Source organism: Penicillium citrinum (assembly GCF_028827155.1).
Source record: "Penicillium citrinum strain IBT 23319 chromosome Unknown utg000006l:1.0-3011923.0:1.0-3012962.0, whole genome shotgun sequence".
NCBI classification, from domain to species: domain Eukaryota; kingdom Fungi; phylum Ascomycota; class Eurotiomycetes; order Eurotiales; family Aspergillaceae; genus Penicillium; species Penicillium citrinum.
The window spans coordinates 2998294-3012782 of record NW_026622691.1 but is presented as its reverse complement, the minus strand read 5'-3'; the positions used below and the strand labels follow the sequence as shown (position 1 = coordinate 3012782).

Sequence of the window (14489 nt, the reverse complement as noted above, 5' to 3'; positions counted from 1 at the left end):
TACCGGGTATAGAACAGAAATATAACAAACACACTTAAAAGACCCAAAACAAACAAAATGCCAATGGCAAGACAAATTAGGACACGGAGGGATCCAAGACACCATGGGAAGCGCAAAAACACAGAAAGGCCTTAGAAAAGGCGGACACATTCGTGGATCTCGGGTGGGAAGCAAGGCGAAGAAGAAAAAAACGACACACTGTCTCAAGGTGGAGGAAGCTGGTCCTTGGAATCACGGTCACGCTGTACTGTTGTTGTAACGACGACGGGACCGAGTCTTGCAACATGGTTGTGATTGAAGATATTGAATGGTCCATGGAGTTTCAGCGTCAAGAACGCAGCTTCCAACTCGTCTTCGCTCACGTCATCCTCGGACAGGTATTTTAGGTATGCGGGCCCGCATTGCTGAATCAGTTTTTACTCTCAAGACAGTGGAAGCTCGAACTTGTTTACCCTTTCTTTGGCTGTTCGATTTGATGACATTTGAAGATCCGTGGCATTCATCTAAACTAGACCTGGGCACCCGCTCATGAGCGGGTTTGATGAGCGGGAAACCGCTCATTAAGTGGGGCGAAGCTAGTTCTTGGCAAAATTGCATTATTATGCAAAAGCTTGGCAGTAATGCAGTGGTATTATAGACAGTAGTAGTAGTTAAATTGAATTTATATTGAATTAGGCCAAATAAATTGAATTCCAATTATATCTATTGCTAAAACTGTAATCTAGATTTTTAGCCAGTGCTGTAGCCAGCGCTGTAATTTTGGTAATTGACCATAGCTAACAGATTAATTACATTACAAACAAAATCACTGGCATAAAATAATGCAAAATAGTCTCCACTTTTGAGCGGGTTGAGTATGCTCATGAGCACCCCAGCACATGAGATGAGCGCTCATGATGAGCCGGCCTTTCAAAAAACCGCTCATAAGCATGCTCATTCCCAGGTCTAATTTAACAGGCTGGGTCTTCACCGGCGGGTTTGGGCAGTGGGCGGGTTTTTGGCGAGGCCTAGCTAGATGTGTGTCTCCACGTGACTATTCACGTGATGCCTAATGGTACATCACAAAGACACGGACATTGTCATAGAACAACAGATCAAGTGATATCTCGGTTCATCCCTCCTTTGATTTCCAGCAAAATAAACAATGATAAACCCCAAGCCTTGCGAGAAAAATATCTATTCCCATCCACCATCATGACTGAGCAAAGGAAATCTGTCTTCTCCCTCGTCGTTTTTAGCGGCGGAAACACCGATCTAGCTTTGGCTACAGACTTTGTCGTGATCTCGAAGAAGTTCAAAACAGACGGATTGGATCCAACTTGTCTATCGGGGAGGCATCTCCAAAATATCACCAACATATTTGGACCCTTCATTTTTGGACGTGAGGATTTACGACAGCGTACTCAAGTCTACGACAACGACGAGGCGTTTACCCCATTCTACCAGCTAGAGACTCGTCACTTGAAACGTTCTGTTTTGGCTTGGATAGCCAATGTCTCGCGTGAAGTCGGGCCCGGTGATCGTATCATAATCGTTATGATAGGCCACGGCGAGCGTTCAGGGGCTATTGTCATGGACACCCAGTACGGTCCAAAAGAGACTCTAACAAAAGCTGAAATGATGGTTGCGCTTTCAGTCTTGCCTCGGAACGTCCGTCTGCTCTTCATCAATGAAGCTTGTTATTCGGGAACCTGGACCACGATGGCCCCTGACCTTGGTCACCAGCGTGACATCCTTGTCGAGACAGCTTCTACCATCAATGAAAGATCATTTTCATACACATCCGGTTCGGGACATAGAAGGTGCTCCATGTTTGGAGCAGCATTTGTCGAGGAAATTACTACACACTCGGAGGGCCGTATCTCTCGGCATAGAACTCGAATAGTCGATGAGATGCTGCTCGCTGCGCCCGGACAGCACACGTCTACACCTCTTGCTGTCCCCTCGATCCGTGCACTTTTGTCCTACAATAGATCGCATTTCATACTCACTCGGAAATTAGCAACGACAATTACACAAATAGCTTCGTCTCAGAAGCGCCACGAATTGCTATTGCAATCGCGTGACTCCTTTCGTTCATTCTGGGGCAGAATCCGCGGAAGCGGTAATCCTAGACAGTCACCAGAGGCATTCGGCGCTTCCAGTTCAGCCAGCGATAAAACAGAAACTGACTTGAAGGATCTTGTGATTGAGTGTTATCTTCAAGATCTTGGACCAAAAGGTGCGCAGCTTTGCTACTCGGGTCTAGCTTCAGCCTGTCAAGTGGTGCTCGAAGGAGGTGGACCCCCTCACCTGAAGGATGAACTCATAGCGATCATATCATGGCAGCGATCCCTGATGCCACGTGTACACGAATTTCTCGAACACCTGGCGAGACAACAGCTGATAACTGATATTGTCGACGTGGATACCGCCAAAGAAGCCCTTGAAGACCGGTGGATATCCCATGTATTGACGATTGAGGAGGCGCTCCATGATCACCTTCACCTGCTCTGTGAGTTTCCAAAAGAAGGCGATATTTCTTTCTACATGGATGACGCCGAGGAGTTGATATTAATGGTATTGGCGTATAACAAACTCAAGCATTTGGAGGAGTTGGATACTCAACGTATTGGAAAAGAAATTGGAGGTTTCTTCGGCTTGAGCCAGTAGTTATACCGAATTATTACTGGTTTTGTCTTTGCTGTATTTGCTAGTGAACACGATTCTATCGATGCTTCGTGAGAAACTTTCAATCAATATTATTTTTACAATCTTCCTTCAAGGAACCACTGCAACCATACTATGGCCGCAGTGGCTATGTACGTAGAATGGAATATTTCACGAGAATATTTAAGATAAGGTCTGGCACAAAACCTCAGAACAAAGATATGAGGTATCAACGATATCGAATATACGTACAACAATTCCAGGCCGAGGACTATGGAACTCCGCTTTGACAATTTGCCTCTGACATATTTCAGATGTCTATAACGTACCCAAATTCCCAGATTTAGTTTTCCTTGAATCCTGTAACAATTGATCGTGCCAGGGGGGCGTGGTCGAGACCGGTTATTCCAGTAAGCTGGTCCACTGCGGACCCCGTACCTGAGTCTCTCGGCATCCGTGTAAGTTCGACCAAGCGTTCAATAGCAACATTGCAAGTTTTGGTGTCACGTTGAGTCTGCTCTGCTGTGGTGTCCAGGGCCGCAAGAGTTTTTGCCGCCCAATTATGATGGACTCGGCGACGGGTATGAAGTCTTTGAGCTCTTGAACGGCTCCACGAAGTTCCTCTCGAATGATTGATACCCATGCCTCCTGAAGGAGGCCACAACGGAGACACGAATCTCAATGACTATAGTATCTGTTGATATTGATTCGATTCCAAACAACATATTGTATTCCCTGAAGTGCAACAATTTCCACCTACGTGCGAGAGGATTTAAGCCAACGAATCAGATAATCATTCCACGCTGGCAGTACTTCGATGATAACCTGAACTGCCATCCAAATGAAAAATATCCCCGTTGTCAGGTCAAGAGTCTTTGTATTCTGGAGATTGGTGACACAGGAGGTTGGTTTTTCAGGGTCAGGAGCACCGTGCAGAGAGGGAGTGGTGGTGTTTGTGATATTGGCCATGACCTACATTAAGCAATTGGTTATTACAATCAACAACTTCTATTTTTAATTTAAATTCACTGTATTCTGACTGATCAATAACATAAACGGTGACTTGGGGACGACGGAAAGAAAAGATCGTGCGTGGCGTTCACACTGTATCTAAACACATTTACTCGCTTAGCACATGACCCAGCTACCTGCTAGCCTCCTATTTTGCCTAACATAGCTCTCTCGAACATTCACTGATTTAATCAATTGAACCCACTCACTCTTGAAACTATTGTATATGAAATTTACATAGTAAATATGATGTGCAACCTACTATGGATGTATCTCAACTGTTTCTGGTTGTGACTAACTACGCAGATCGCATCTCAAAGCTCCATTAAGATGTTTTAGGATAGAAAGTAGCTTTGCAGCTTTGTGAACAGCTGAATAATTGATTCACTATTTTCCTGTACATATACTAAGGTACTGCATCACCTACTGAGCCACAGTAAAACTTACTCGCATATAAGTCTGATCTACGTAGTTCCTACGCAGTTCAATTGATGACTCACTGCAAGAGTTTACTGCAAGTGGAGGAGGAACTTCAATATTGGAGGGCTCGCATTCTGTGGCCATTATGATCAGGGTTCAGGCTGCATCCAGTTGTTTCTTAGCCCTGGATTGGAAGATCAACGAACTAAAAGAAAAGAAACCGATTGGTTTGGTTTCAAATGGGTCTATAAGTGTTAACCCGGGCTGATGCCGATGTCACACAGAAGACCCCTCCACGTAGTTCGATACATTCCTACGGAAGTAAAGGTGATCTCGGTTGACAAATATAGCTGCATATCAAAAATAGAGTATACATGAGCTCGCCCATTTCTACATGTTCGAAAACGGTTAGATTGAAGCAGTCATGCATTGATACTAATACGTGTCTCTCAAAATAAGTAAGGTTCGCGGGAGTCTGACGCGTTCTTATTAGGGGTTTAATAACAGCAGCAGCAGCAGCAGCAAAAAGTAAACAATAAAGAATGAAACAACCCTTTGAATTTACATCATATCATCGCGAGTGGGGAAGTCCAATCACAAAGAGACACAGGGCTGCACTATGTAAAACTCTGTACCTGAACAGGAAGCAGACTGACAATTGGTAAAGCTCGTTGGCGGATTAGTGGACTAAAAACTCCTGTTTCCCAACAGGAAGAAAGACATCGGCATGCCAAGGCGAAGCCTAAGAGGATATAATGGGTACCATGGCTGTTTATGAGCGGCTCATGAGCGGTATATTTTTATTAGCCAATCATTAGTTGGTCTGTATAAAGAACATGCTGGCTAACAACGCTGGCTAACAGTATAGCTAATAGTTTATGACTATACTATCACTGTATTACTGCCAAGATTTTGCATACTACAATTCTGCCAAGAACTAGCTTCACTCCACTTTTTGAGCGATTTTCCCGCTAATTGAGCCGCTCATTGCCCAGGTCTACTCCGGCGAGCCTTACTGGAACAAGGCCTATAGGATAGACCTGCCCTCTTATTGATAAGGATGTAGAAGTTTTCATGGAGCCTCACCATACCCCACCACCAACTTTACCGTCAGAATACTGAGTCTCATCATTTATTTTCGCTCGCTACACTCGTGTGTTGAATGTTAGGTGCCGAACCCGCAAACACTCCACTCAGTCGCAGGAGGTATACGGCTGCTTTTGGGGGCTCTCCCTATAAGTCTAGGGGCATCAAGGCTTCAACGACCTACTTATACGCTCCTGTGGTCACTTCAGCTGGTCCCAGGGATCCGTAGCAGATTTCGTATGCTTTCTCACGGGGACATATATTATTGAAAAAATTGTCGCAACATAGAAGTAATCCATAAAATCCCGGAAGAACAGAAAAGAGTCCGAGATATCAAAGTGGTGTTACGAACCCTGCGACATAAGCGGTCATCTACAGATGAGCCACCAAGAACCAAGCATTCCCAGGAAGGATCAGTCAAACATGGCTAGCCGGTCAAGTTGAAGGAGCGGAAACCGCCTGCTTCTAATCATCTCGGGGTATACAAAACATTCTACAAGTATGGGAGTTTTACTTGACGCACTCGAACGACGTATCTTTACTAGCAACCGGGAGGCCTGAATGCGTCTGAGGCGTCGTACACAACGGTACGGTAGAATCAAAGTTTGAAGATCCGAAAGTTTGAGACAGACATCACCCAGGAAACCGCATTATACTTAGTTACAAAAGAATTGGCCTGCTCCCCGCACTAAAATCGATACTGCATGAAAATACGACCAGCCTTTGCATTCGCATAATGATATAGGGAAAACCTAAATCCGATTAGGGAAAAAACCCATATCAAGGCGGATTACCGCGACAATTGCGCAAACCACCCTATCGCAGTCCTTAGACAGGCGCAAATCCCCACATCTGGTTCAGACCATCATTAGAGGGGTAGAGGATTATTGGAGTTCCATTGCTGGGATCTTTACCCTGAAGATCCGCAACCTCCTGAGGAGGACCAGGATACGCCACACTTTTAATTCTGTGCTCGTTTTAGCTTAGTAATAAGAGAATAGTAGTTATAGATCATAGATCAACGTACGTCTTAGCGTCTGCGGGCCCTGTCACTTTCCACCTCAATATTTGGTTCAGTGATGGATCAAGCGACGACAGCTGCAGCTGCTGATCATCGCCTATGCTATATGTTAGCGGGAGGAGCTGTTGGTTATTATATGGGCAATACCGATACCTGGAGCCATAATCCAGTTGAGATACTCTGCTGATTGAAAGGCCCATTCGCCAGGTTCTGCCATTTTATGAGCTTGCCACTGCTGGTTAGGCCCACCAGTGGATTCCCTTTTACAACGTTAGAGTATCTATTACTTAACTTAAGGAGTTATTAAACAATGGCGGATTTACCATATGGCAAGAGTAGAACCATCCTCTGTGCTTAAAACTTGTCCAGGTTGCACATCAGTGTTCAGGTAGTAAAACTGTTTGTCTTTGATCAAAGACATGGTTCGGGATGAAAATATAATTATTATGATATAAGTACGAATGTTTTTCAGGAGACAAATGTGGGGTTTGAAGACACAAAATAATGTGTGACTCTGATGGTTCCCGTCCACCATTTAAATAATCTGCCTTTTCTATTCCACGCTTCAAAAGAACCCCCCCTACGTCCACAGTCTGTTACTGGTCTCGTACTCCGATGGCTATCTAGATATCGACCGAATCTGGAATTTCTACAGGAATATCCTAGTTGCTCTAACCATATCGACGTAATGAGGCCTGAGAAAGGAAATCTTTATAACAATCTGCTCATCGTATTTATCACTTTGACGCAACCAAAGCATTTTCAGCACATCTAGACATGTCCTAATTAAGTAGTCATTGATAATGATGCATGTTGTAACTAGTTGATCCAAGAGAGCTCTGGACTGGTCTAGTTCTGTATCGTATCCTAACGTATCCGCATTCATCTTTCAGTCTAAGTAGCGACCGGTCAATTGAATTCTTGAATGGGCAACTGAATAAATTGACAACAGCTTACATGGATCATGATGTCAAAAGTCATTAGTATTTCCTACAAAAGTACAAGCTTATGTCCCGCAAACGGATCGTCAAATGACATCTAATCTACACCAAAGTCTATTCAAACATGGTGTAGACTCTTGGTATAAGCCGCCCAAAAAGCAACATAAAAAGGTCTAGACTGGATTGTAACACATTGACGCCATTTATAAGTGCATCTGCTCTCCAGCCAATAAAATCGAGGTGGGTCGGAATATCTTAGTTTTCCGGTGCCGACAAAAAGCTTGATTACGGGTTTAGTTAATCTTTGATCGCGGCCTGGTAGAAGCGGGGCACTACAAGGTTCTCCATCGGGCTTCACTTCAATAAAGCCCTTGTGATCAATCAATTTTAACGCAACCTCTGCACTTCGACTCGTGACAATGATAGATCCATTTCGGTATCTAGAGACGTATTGCAGTGGTGGCTTTGTTAAGATATTCGTTGACTCTTTCATTAGAGCTCCATTTCCTGCCGTCAGAAGCGAACAAAGAAACTCATCGTCATCAGCATCTCAAGAAATACAAATCCGTTTCCCATTCTTCTCATCTCGTAGACAGTTCTCAACCAGATTGAATATGTTAATTTTGGGATCTTGATGACCTGGGATATTAAGCTGGTCCACGATATTCCGGAAACTTAAAACCCATGTCGCTGACGACTCGGATCGGATCTGAGAGAAGTATTCTATAGCAGTTGCGATTTTCTTCTATTTGTGAGCAACTAGCCGCGAAATGGTCGATTCACTCTTACCCACACCATCCAGCCCAACCAGGACTCTTATCGATTCTGGGACGGAGCTTTTCTCACGTATCCGACGAAACAGGATGTCACGATTAACGAAGTCGCGGTCACACGCGCATGGAACAATTGATAGAGGGCTAGGCAGAGTTCTAGGTCGCTCTAGAAGGGGTGCGACTATTAGTCAGGCGACTTTGATTGTTTTCGGTTTATGTTCTATCCAGAGATAGATAGGTTTCAGTGTGGATTGAGCCACTATTTTGTCCAATCTGAAGTCCACAATTGTTATTATCCCCGAATTATATCGATGCCATAATAGAATAAATAATCTCTTGTGTGATTCATGTTGAGAGCACTTATCAGACTCCCACGAGCTGGAAGAGGAGCACGTCTTCAGCCTCATCATATGACCCCACCGGGCTAGCCAAGGAAATTAGTGGCAGTTTACTGATCGTGCTTTCATGTGGGGGAGCTAGCGCCGTTCCTAGGAGCGGGTCGACCCGATCCAGCACCGTCAGATCAATCGCAACCCACGATTACAAGTCTGAACGTGCTTTGACCTTGCTGCTTGAACTTGAAAGGGCAATTGCCTCCTAGTGGTCTGAAGCGCATACTACGAGAAACACCTGACTGCATTTTAAGATTGCTATGTATGATCAAGAACATGATGCGCTGGTCTTTCCACCACATTTTTTGAGGCCCGCAGCTTGAAGAGGGTCCGCCAAGCCCCCGAGAATCCGTAGAGCACCAAGTCACGTGCACTTCCCAATATACGGCCTAGTAACTGTTTAATCAAGGCAGATCGCTTCTGCTCGACTAGTTTGTACGGCCAATGTTCTAGAAGCCTATGAAACCAATGCAGTCTAAATACAGAAGCTATTTTAAACTGTGCTTTGAAATTGTACTGCAATACTACCAAGATAAACCGTCAGGAGTAGGATAACTAAGAGGTGTAGCCTCTCCAAAGAGGATTCGAGAGAGAATGTGTATACAAGTGGTACTGTACAGATCTGTAAATCGTTGAACTAGTCTGTCCCAAGTAGTGGCTTTTGTTGTTACGTATGGATTTATCTGGGCGAATGAGTGGGCATGACCCACAAAACTTACTATAGTCCCTTGATTCTATGATCTGAAAAAGAGGGGTAATTCCTCTGAGAATTTACACCGCTTCGGGTGTTGCGGAAGCGGTGTCTACAGGACTATTAATTTTTAGTGTTGGTTAGGAGGCCAGTGGGACTAATGCGGGCTAAACAGGAAAGCTATTTTGAGATGTATTTCCATGGTGCCGCGCCGCATATTTGGGATACAGCTAGATACAATAACCGCCACCGTATTCTTCGACGATACCGTATCTTTATAGTATTCTCAATGATTTTTCGTATTATTGTAGTATCCTATGGGCCCCCGCCTCTACTGGCCAGCCAACTCCGTCTGGTCGCCGATCGACAATTCTGCTCTTGGAATTTTTTAGTACCGCGGTAACAGCAATATTGATATCTCCTGGATATATATACGTACAGTTTAAGAATACTTATTTGATCGATTTTGGTGATGATTTGAAACCAAAGAATTGCCACATAGTCGATACTATTAGATTCCAACGACAAAAGTTGTTTTCAGTCAGTCTGAAAAAAAAAATACTTTTAGTGAGAATAGTAGATCCAATTACTATCCATAGTTAAAAGTCCAGACCTCCCTTCAGTGAGCCTCACTGAACAGGTGTCTATAGGATAGAACACGAAGTCTTCTTGCCCTTCAAAGGAACTAGTATTTCTCACATGCTATGCAGACCCCAGACTGAGCAAAATTAACAACGTCTGTCCCACTGGTGAAATACCAGCGGGTCAGAATCGTTTGAGAGACAGATTTGAAGAGAAAGGTGCTCTATGGACATCGCATTTAGATTGAAAGAATAGTTGCACCTTTACAAAATAATATATAACAGACCATATGTTAGCCGGGTATTAGAAGTTAGAAATTAACATCCCAGAGGGCTGAAGCACTCAGGGCAGTCATCCCCTCGAGGGATGCAAAAGTGGAGGTTTCTCCCCTTTCTCTTTATAGGACATCTCTGCCATTCATTGTTAGATAATTATTTGAAGAGAAAGCGACAATTAGAATACTATTTATTTGGTCGGCTTTAACCAGTCTCTTCCAGGCCAAGCTCGCAGAACAAAATTTCCCATTTTTGATCAATCGCCATTTCTATTCTAATTATACCCGGCCTCTTCAGATTATCTAACTAGCTAGATGATCACATGTACATACATAAACACCCCTGAAAATCTTGATCTATTGATCCTCTGGAATCGGAATATTAGTCGTCTCCGCATTCTCATTACCCCATGCGGATCACGGACCCCTCATAGATATGCATACCCATTCAGAAGGCCGAGTGACCCGACGGTGGAGCTAGCCACCACTGCATTAAGGAAATCCATTCACAAAGGCCAAGGCCAAAAGTACTGTAATAGGTAAAACTCCGTGCTTGAACGGGAAGTACAGTCTGACAATACATGAATCTCATCGGCAGAATAGTGGACCGATAACTCCTCTTTTCCCAATATTAATAAGAGATCGGCATGCCAAGTCGAAGGCTGAGAGGAGAAAAAGGGCACGAGCCTTTTCGTGTTCTTATTCTTGGGCTTGATTGAACTTAAACACGGCTGCAACGGAACATCGAGGTAAGTCTTCGTTGTTAAAAACTACCTGCGGATCCATTAACTTGTGGATCTTGTTCGATAAAACCATTGTGAACATAAAGTCTTCTGCTTTTGCATCACTGTAAGGACAGCTAGCTTTAATAGCGCGACATCTGATCAGTGCGGATGCAAGGGGTGGGGCATTGATCAACAAACAAAGACTGATACTGTCTCTGATTCAAGAGGGACAAAGACACAAGTGGACTTGAACAATACAGAATATTATTTGAAGGGCCTATAAATGCTGCCTGTGAAGGTGGAGAAAGTCTTTCTTTCTTTGCCAAGGCACAGAGAGTTGCAATAGGTACATTTTATGTACGAGCACATCATTCTGTTTGTCTTAATCCTGATACTCCACTCCGCTACATGAGCAAGGAATCCAGGGCCGTTCGGACTCGAACATCTTGGCTTCGATTGGCTACCCTGCATATCTCATACGGTCTATTCGGTCTTCCCTGGGTCTGAGATCTGGCCACGGCGTTAAGAAAGCTATTGCCGGGCATCGCTTATCCTGATCGATTTTCCCATCCAAAGATGATCAAGAACGCAGTCTATGTGTACTGGGTCTATCACTATAGTTTCAACGAGCAATACAAGAGCACTCATTTAGCATACGGGATTCTGTTTGGTTGATGAAATTACGGAATGCTCCTTTGCAGCAGGTAGATCAGTTGAGCATACGGCCTCGGCGCCAGCTCACTCTTTGACTTGCCAAGCAGCGGGGCCTATAGCACAGTGTATCTTTATTTTGGTACACAAAAATGGCAAGGTACGACTGATGCCTCTGCAATGAAGCTATCCATGTCCCCAATTTGCGGGGTTGGCTCGTGCCTTTTGGAGACATGCCATTGTGAGGCAGAGCGGCGGGCATTTCAGACCTGGTCAAAGCATTCTCCCATGCAGCAACAGGGGCTCTAGCGTGCCCAGCCTGGTGGGTAATTCTTCCTTGCTACACCCTAGCGGGAATGGAGCGATGGCTCGGCCATTTCCTTTTTGTTTGTCCGCGAGCTATCTTAAATACATAGACCCCAGACTGCACCTTCGAATGCTCTTCGATCGTTTCTCCCCACGCGAGTCTTGGCAGCATTTGAATTACCAGTAGTAATAGAAGATGTATTTGCCTCAATGCATCATACTCTCGCTGCTCGCAGCTACGAGTGCAGCTACCTCCAAGTATGATATCTTATCTAGACAGAATGGAGGCGCTGGTTATTCACTTAAGCAACCACCGCTAACAACGCCGTGGACGGATAAAGTGGGCACGGAGCCTTGGCCTGAGTATCCACGACCTCAACTGCAACGCCCTAAATGGCAAAATCTTAATGGCGTCTGGGACTACCAAAATGCCTCAAGCCTAGATGCTGTTCAGACCCCACCATTTGGCCAACAGCTTGGACGAAAAGTACTAATTCCATCATGCCTTGAAAGCGGGTTATCTGGTACGTCCCTCCAAATCCTTTAAAAAGTCCACACTAATGGTCCTTACAGGCATCCAGGAGTTCTTCACCCTATATTCTTGGTTTTCAAACTCATTCAAGGTCCCTTCAACCTGGGAGAACCAGAAGATTCTCTTGAATTTTGATGCTGTTGATTACGAAGCCACTGTTTTTGTGAATGGTGAGAGGGCTGGTTTTCACAGAGGAGGCTACTTTCGATTTTCCCTAGATATCACACAGCATGTCAAAATAGGCCAAGAGAACGAACTGTGAGAAATTTCTTAAGGTCTTACTTACTATACCAAAAGCTGACAGCTCATTTTGAGACTTGTTTTTGTCCATGATCCAACCGACTATGGTGACGCTGTAATCCCCATCGGCAAGCAAACCCTACGCCCTAGCCACATATTCTACACTCCTTGCAGTGGAATCTGGCAGACAGTCTGGTTGGAGGCAGTTCCACAAGCTTATATAACTAAGCTTGATCTTGATGCTGACATGGATGGCCAAGGTAAGTTGCTTCATGACAGTTTTCAATCATTTCGCTTACAGCTCGACCAGTCAACGTCACTGTACACACATCGGCAGCAAATGCCAGTTCAAATGTGCTGATTACAATCCATGAGGATGGAAGAGTGCTTAAGACCCACAGCGGACCCTCAAATCGACCTTTTCAGTTCAGCGTCGACTCTCCGGATCTTTGGTCTCCTGACTCGCCAACGCTCTACAACGTCACCGTTCAATTTGGCAATGACAAGGTCCAGAGCTATACCGGGTTCCGTACTATTACCAAAGGAAAGATCAATGGCGTTGTTCGTCCGATACTGAACGGCAAGTTTGTCTTTATGTTCGGCACTTTGGATCAGGGATACTGGCCAGATGGACTCCACACTCCGCCCACAAAGGAGGCCATGATTTATGATCTCAAAGTTCTGAAAAGCCTAGGCTTCAATATGGTCCGCAAGCATGTAAGTAATCATGCTTGATTGGTGTTTTATAATCTTAGCTAACCCCTTTCTCAACAGATCAAAGTTGAGACCGAATTGTTCTATCAGGCATGTGATGAACTCGGCCTTCTTGTTATCCAGGATATGCCATCTCTGCGTCCGTCACAGTCTAAGACCAACCCAGATGACTGCTCCAGCAGTCCTATCCTTCCCAATGCGGAGCAACAAACTGAGTTTGCACGCCAGCTGGATTTATTGATCAATCAATTAAAGAGCTTCCCCAGCATTGCTACTTGGGTGAGGCTAACTCGCCGGAAAGTAAGATAAGAAAAGGTTTTGTTTCTAACTAACATCGATAGGTCATCTATAACGAGGGTTGGGGTCAAATTACAGACTATTTCCCAGAGATTGAATTAACCAACCGCGTCAAGCAGTTGGATCCCACTCGTCTAGTAGACTCTGTTACTGGGTGGTACGATCACGGAGTCGGGGATTTCAGTGTAAGCGCTTCTCCGAAAGGGATTGACTATTTTACTATTGACCAGATCACTTACATTCACTAGGATAATCATCACTACGCCAACCCGCAATGCGGCACACCATTTTACTCGATCAATTCAAGTCCTTATGATGAGACGCGAATTGGGTTTCAAGGCGAGTTTGGAGGTGTTGGAAATAACGTCTCGATCGAGCAGTAAGTTTCTTCTAATTTCATGACAGATAAGAAGCTTCTCACCAAGATTTTGTCTCTAGCCTCTGGAACAATCAAGCCGCCATTGACACCATTAATCAAACGTACGAGATAGATGAGACTATAGAGGCATGGAACTACCGCAGCCATCTTCTACTTGGCGAACTTGCCGATCAGGTGAAGCGCTTCGCTTGCAGTGGTGGTGTTTGGACCCAGACTACGGACGTGGAAGGCGAAGTCAACGGCTTGATGACTTACGATCGCCGCCTGAAACGTGTCGATGAGGATCAATGGAAGAAGGATATCCAGGCACTCTACGACGCAGCTGCGGCTCGCGGCAATGCCACCACATCTGCTCCTTAGATAATTTTAGTTTTATTCTCAAAATCTTCGGATATATTTTGCTGGCATAGTCTTGTCATCGCTCTGCTGCATATTGCCATGGTCAACGAGCGCAATATCAATACCTGTTTCGGATCAAACCCTAAGAGTATGCCTCGTCTCGAAGAGGTGAAGTAAACACGGCCCTTGTCGCAATGGTCGCCCATCAATATTTGAATAATGCACAGGCTGAGAAAATAATGGAGCGTTACCTAACACTCCATTCTTTGCAGTGCTTTCAAGAGAATCCAGAAGTCTTGATAATATATTATACTGTTTATATACGATATATATGCATGCCCAATTGATCTTGGTAGCAGTAAGCTAATGTTTTTAGTTTACGAAAATACTTAAAACTGAATTTGCAGGTTGGTCAGGCAATATGGGAAGCACTAATACTATATCTCCTGATACTAAGTACATATTC

General features: G+C 44.5%; 5 protein-coding genes across 5 annotated transcripts; 2 read left to right on the top strand and 3 right to left on the bottom strand.

The window, feature by feature from the left end:
* Positions 1–1194: 1194 nt before the first annotated feature.
* On the top strand, positions 1195–2652 carry N7469_007660 (uncharacterized protein; the record flags this gene model as incomplete). Its single annotated transcript, XM_056646578.1, has 1 exon — positions 1195–2652. The coding sequence occupies one exon, from the start codon at positions 1195–1197 to the stop codon at positions 2650–2652; it is 1458 nt and encodes a 485-aa protein (XP_056500019.1).
* A 340-nt stretch (positions 2653–2992) lies between these two features.
* Positions 2993–3618, bottom strand: N7469_007659 (uncharacterized protein; the record flags this gene model as incomplete). Its single annotated transcript, XM_056646577.1, has 2 exons — positions 2993–3326; positions 3410–3618. 2 exons carry the CDS (start codon positions 3616–3618, stop codon positions 2993–2995), a joined length of 543 nt encoding a protein of 180 aa, XP_056500018.1.
* A 2376-nt stretch (positions 3619–5994) lies between these two features.
* Positions 5995–6608, bottom strand: N7469_007658 (carbohydrate-binding module family 13 protein; the record flags this gene model as incomplete). Its single annotated transcript, XM_056646576.1, has 4 exons — positions 5995–6133; positions 6194–6284; positions 6335–6447; positions 6511–6608. 4 exons carry the CDS (start codon positions 6606–6608, stop codon positions 5995–5997), a joined length of 441 nt encoding a protein of 146 aa, XP_056500017.1.
* Positions 6609–7321: 713 nt separating this feature from the next.
* N7469_007657 (uncharacterized protein) lies at positions 7322–8308 on the bottom strand (the record flags this gene model as incomplete). Its single annotated transcript, XM_056646575.1, is given in 4 exon segments — positions 7322–7677; positions 7690–7851; positions 7918–8065; positions 8099–8308. Coding segments are annotated over 4 exon segments (876 nt in total), but the record flags the coding sequence as incomplete, so codon positions are not given.
* A 3410-nt stretch (positions 8309–11718) lies between these two features.
* On the top strand, positions 11719–14044 carry N7469_007656 (putative hydrolase; the record flags this gene model as incomplete). Its single annotated transcript, XM_056646574.1, has 8 exons — positions 11719–12046; positions 12096–12312; positions 12370–12554; positions 12605–13011; positions 13069–13287; positions 13350–13490; positions 13554–13684; positions 13744–14044. 8 exons carry the CDS (start codon positions 11719–11721, stop codon positions 14042–14044), a joined length of 1929 nt encoding a protein of 642 aa, XP_056500015.1.
* Between the last annotated feature and the right edge of the window lie 445 nt (positions 14045–14489).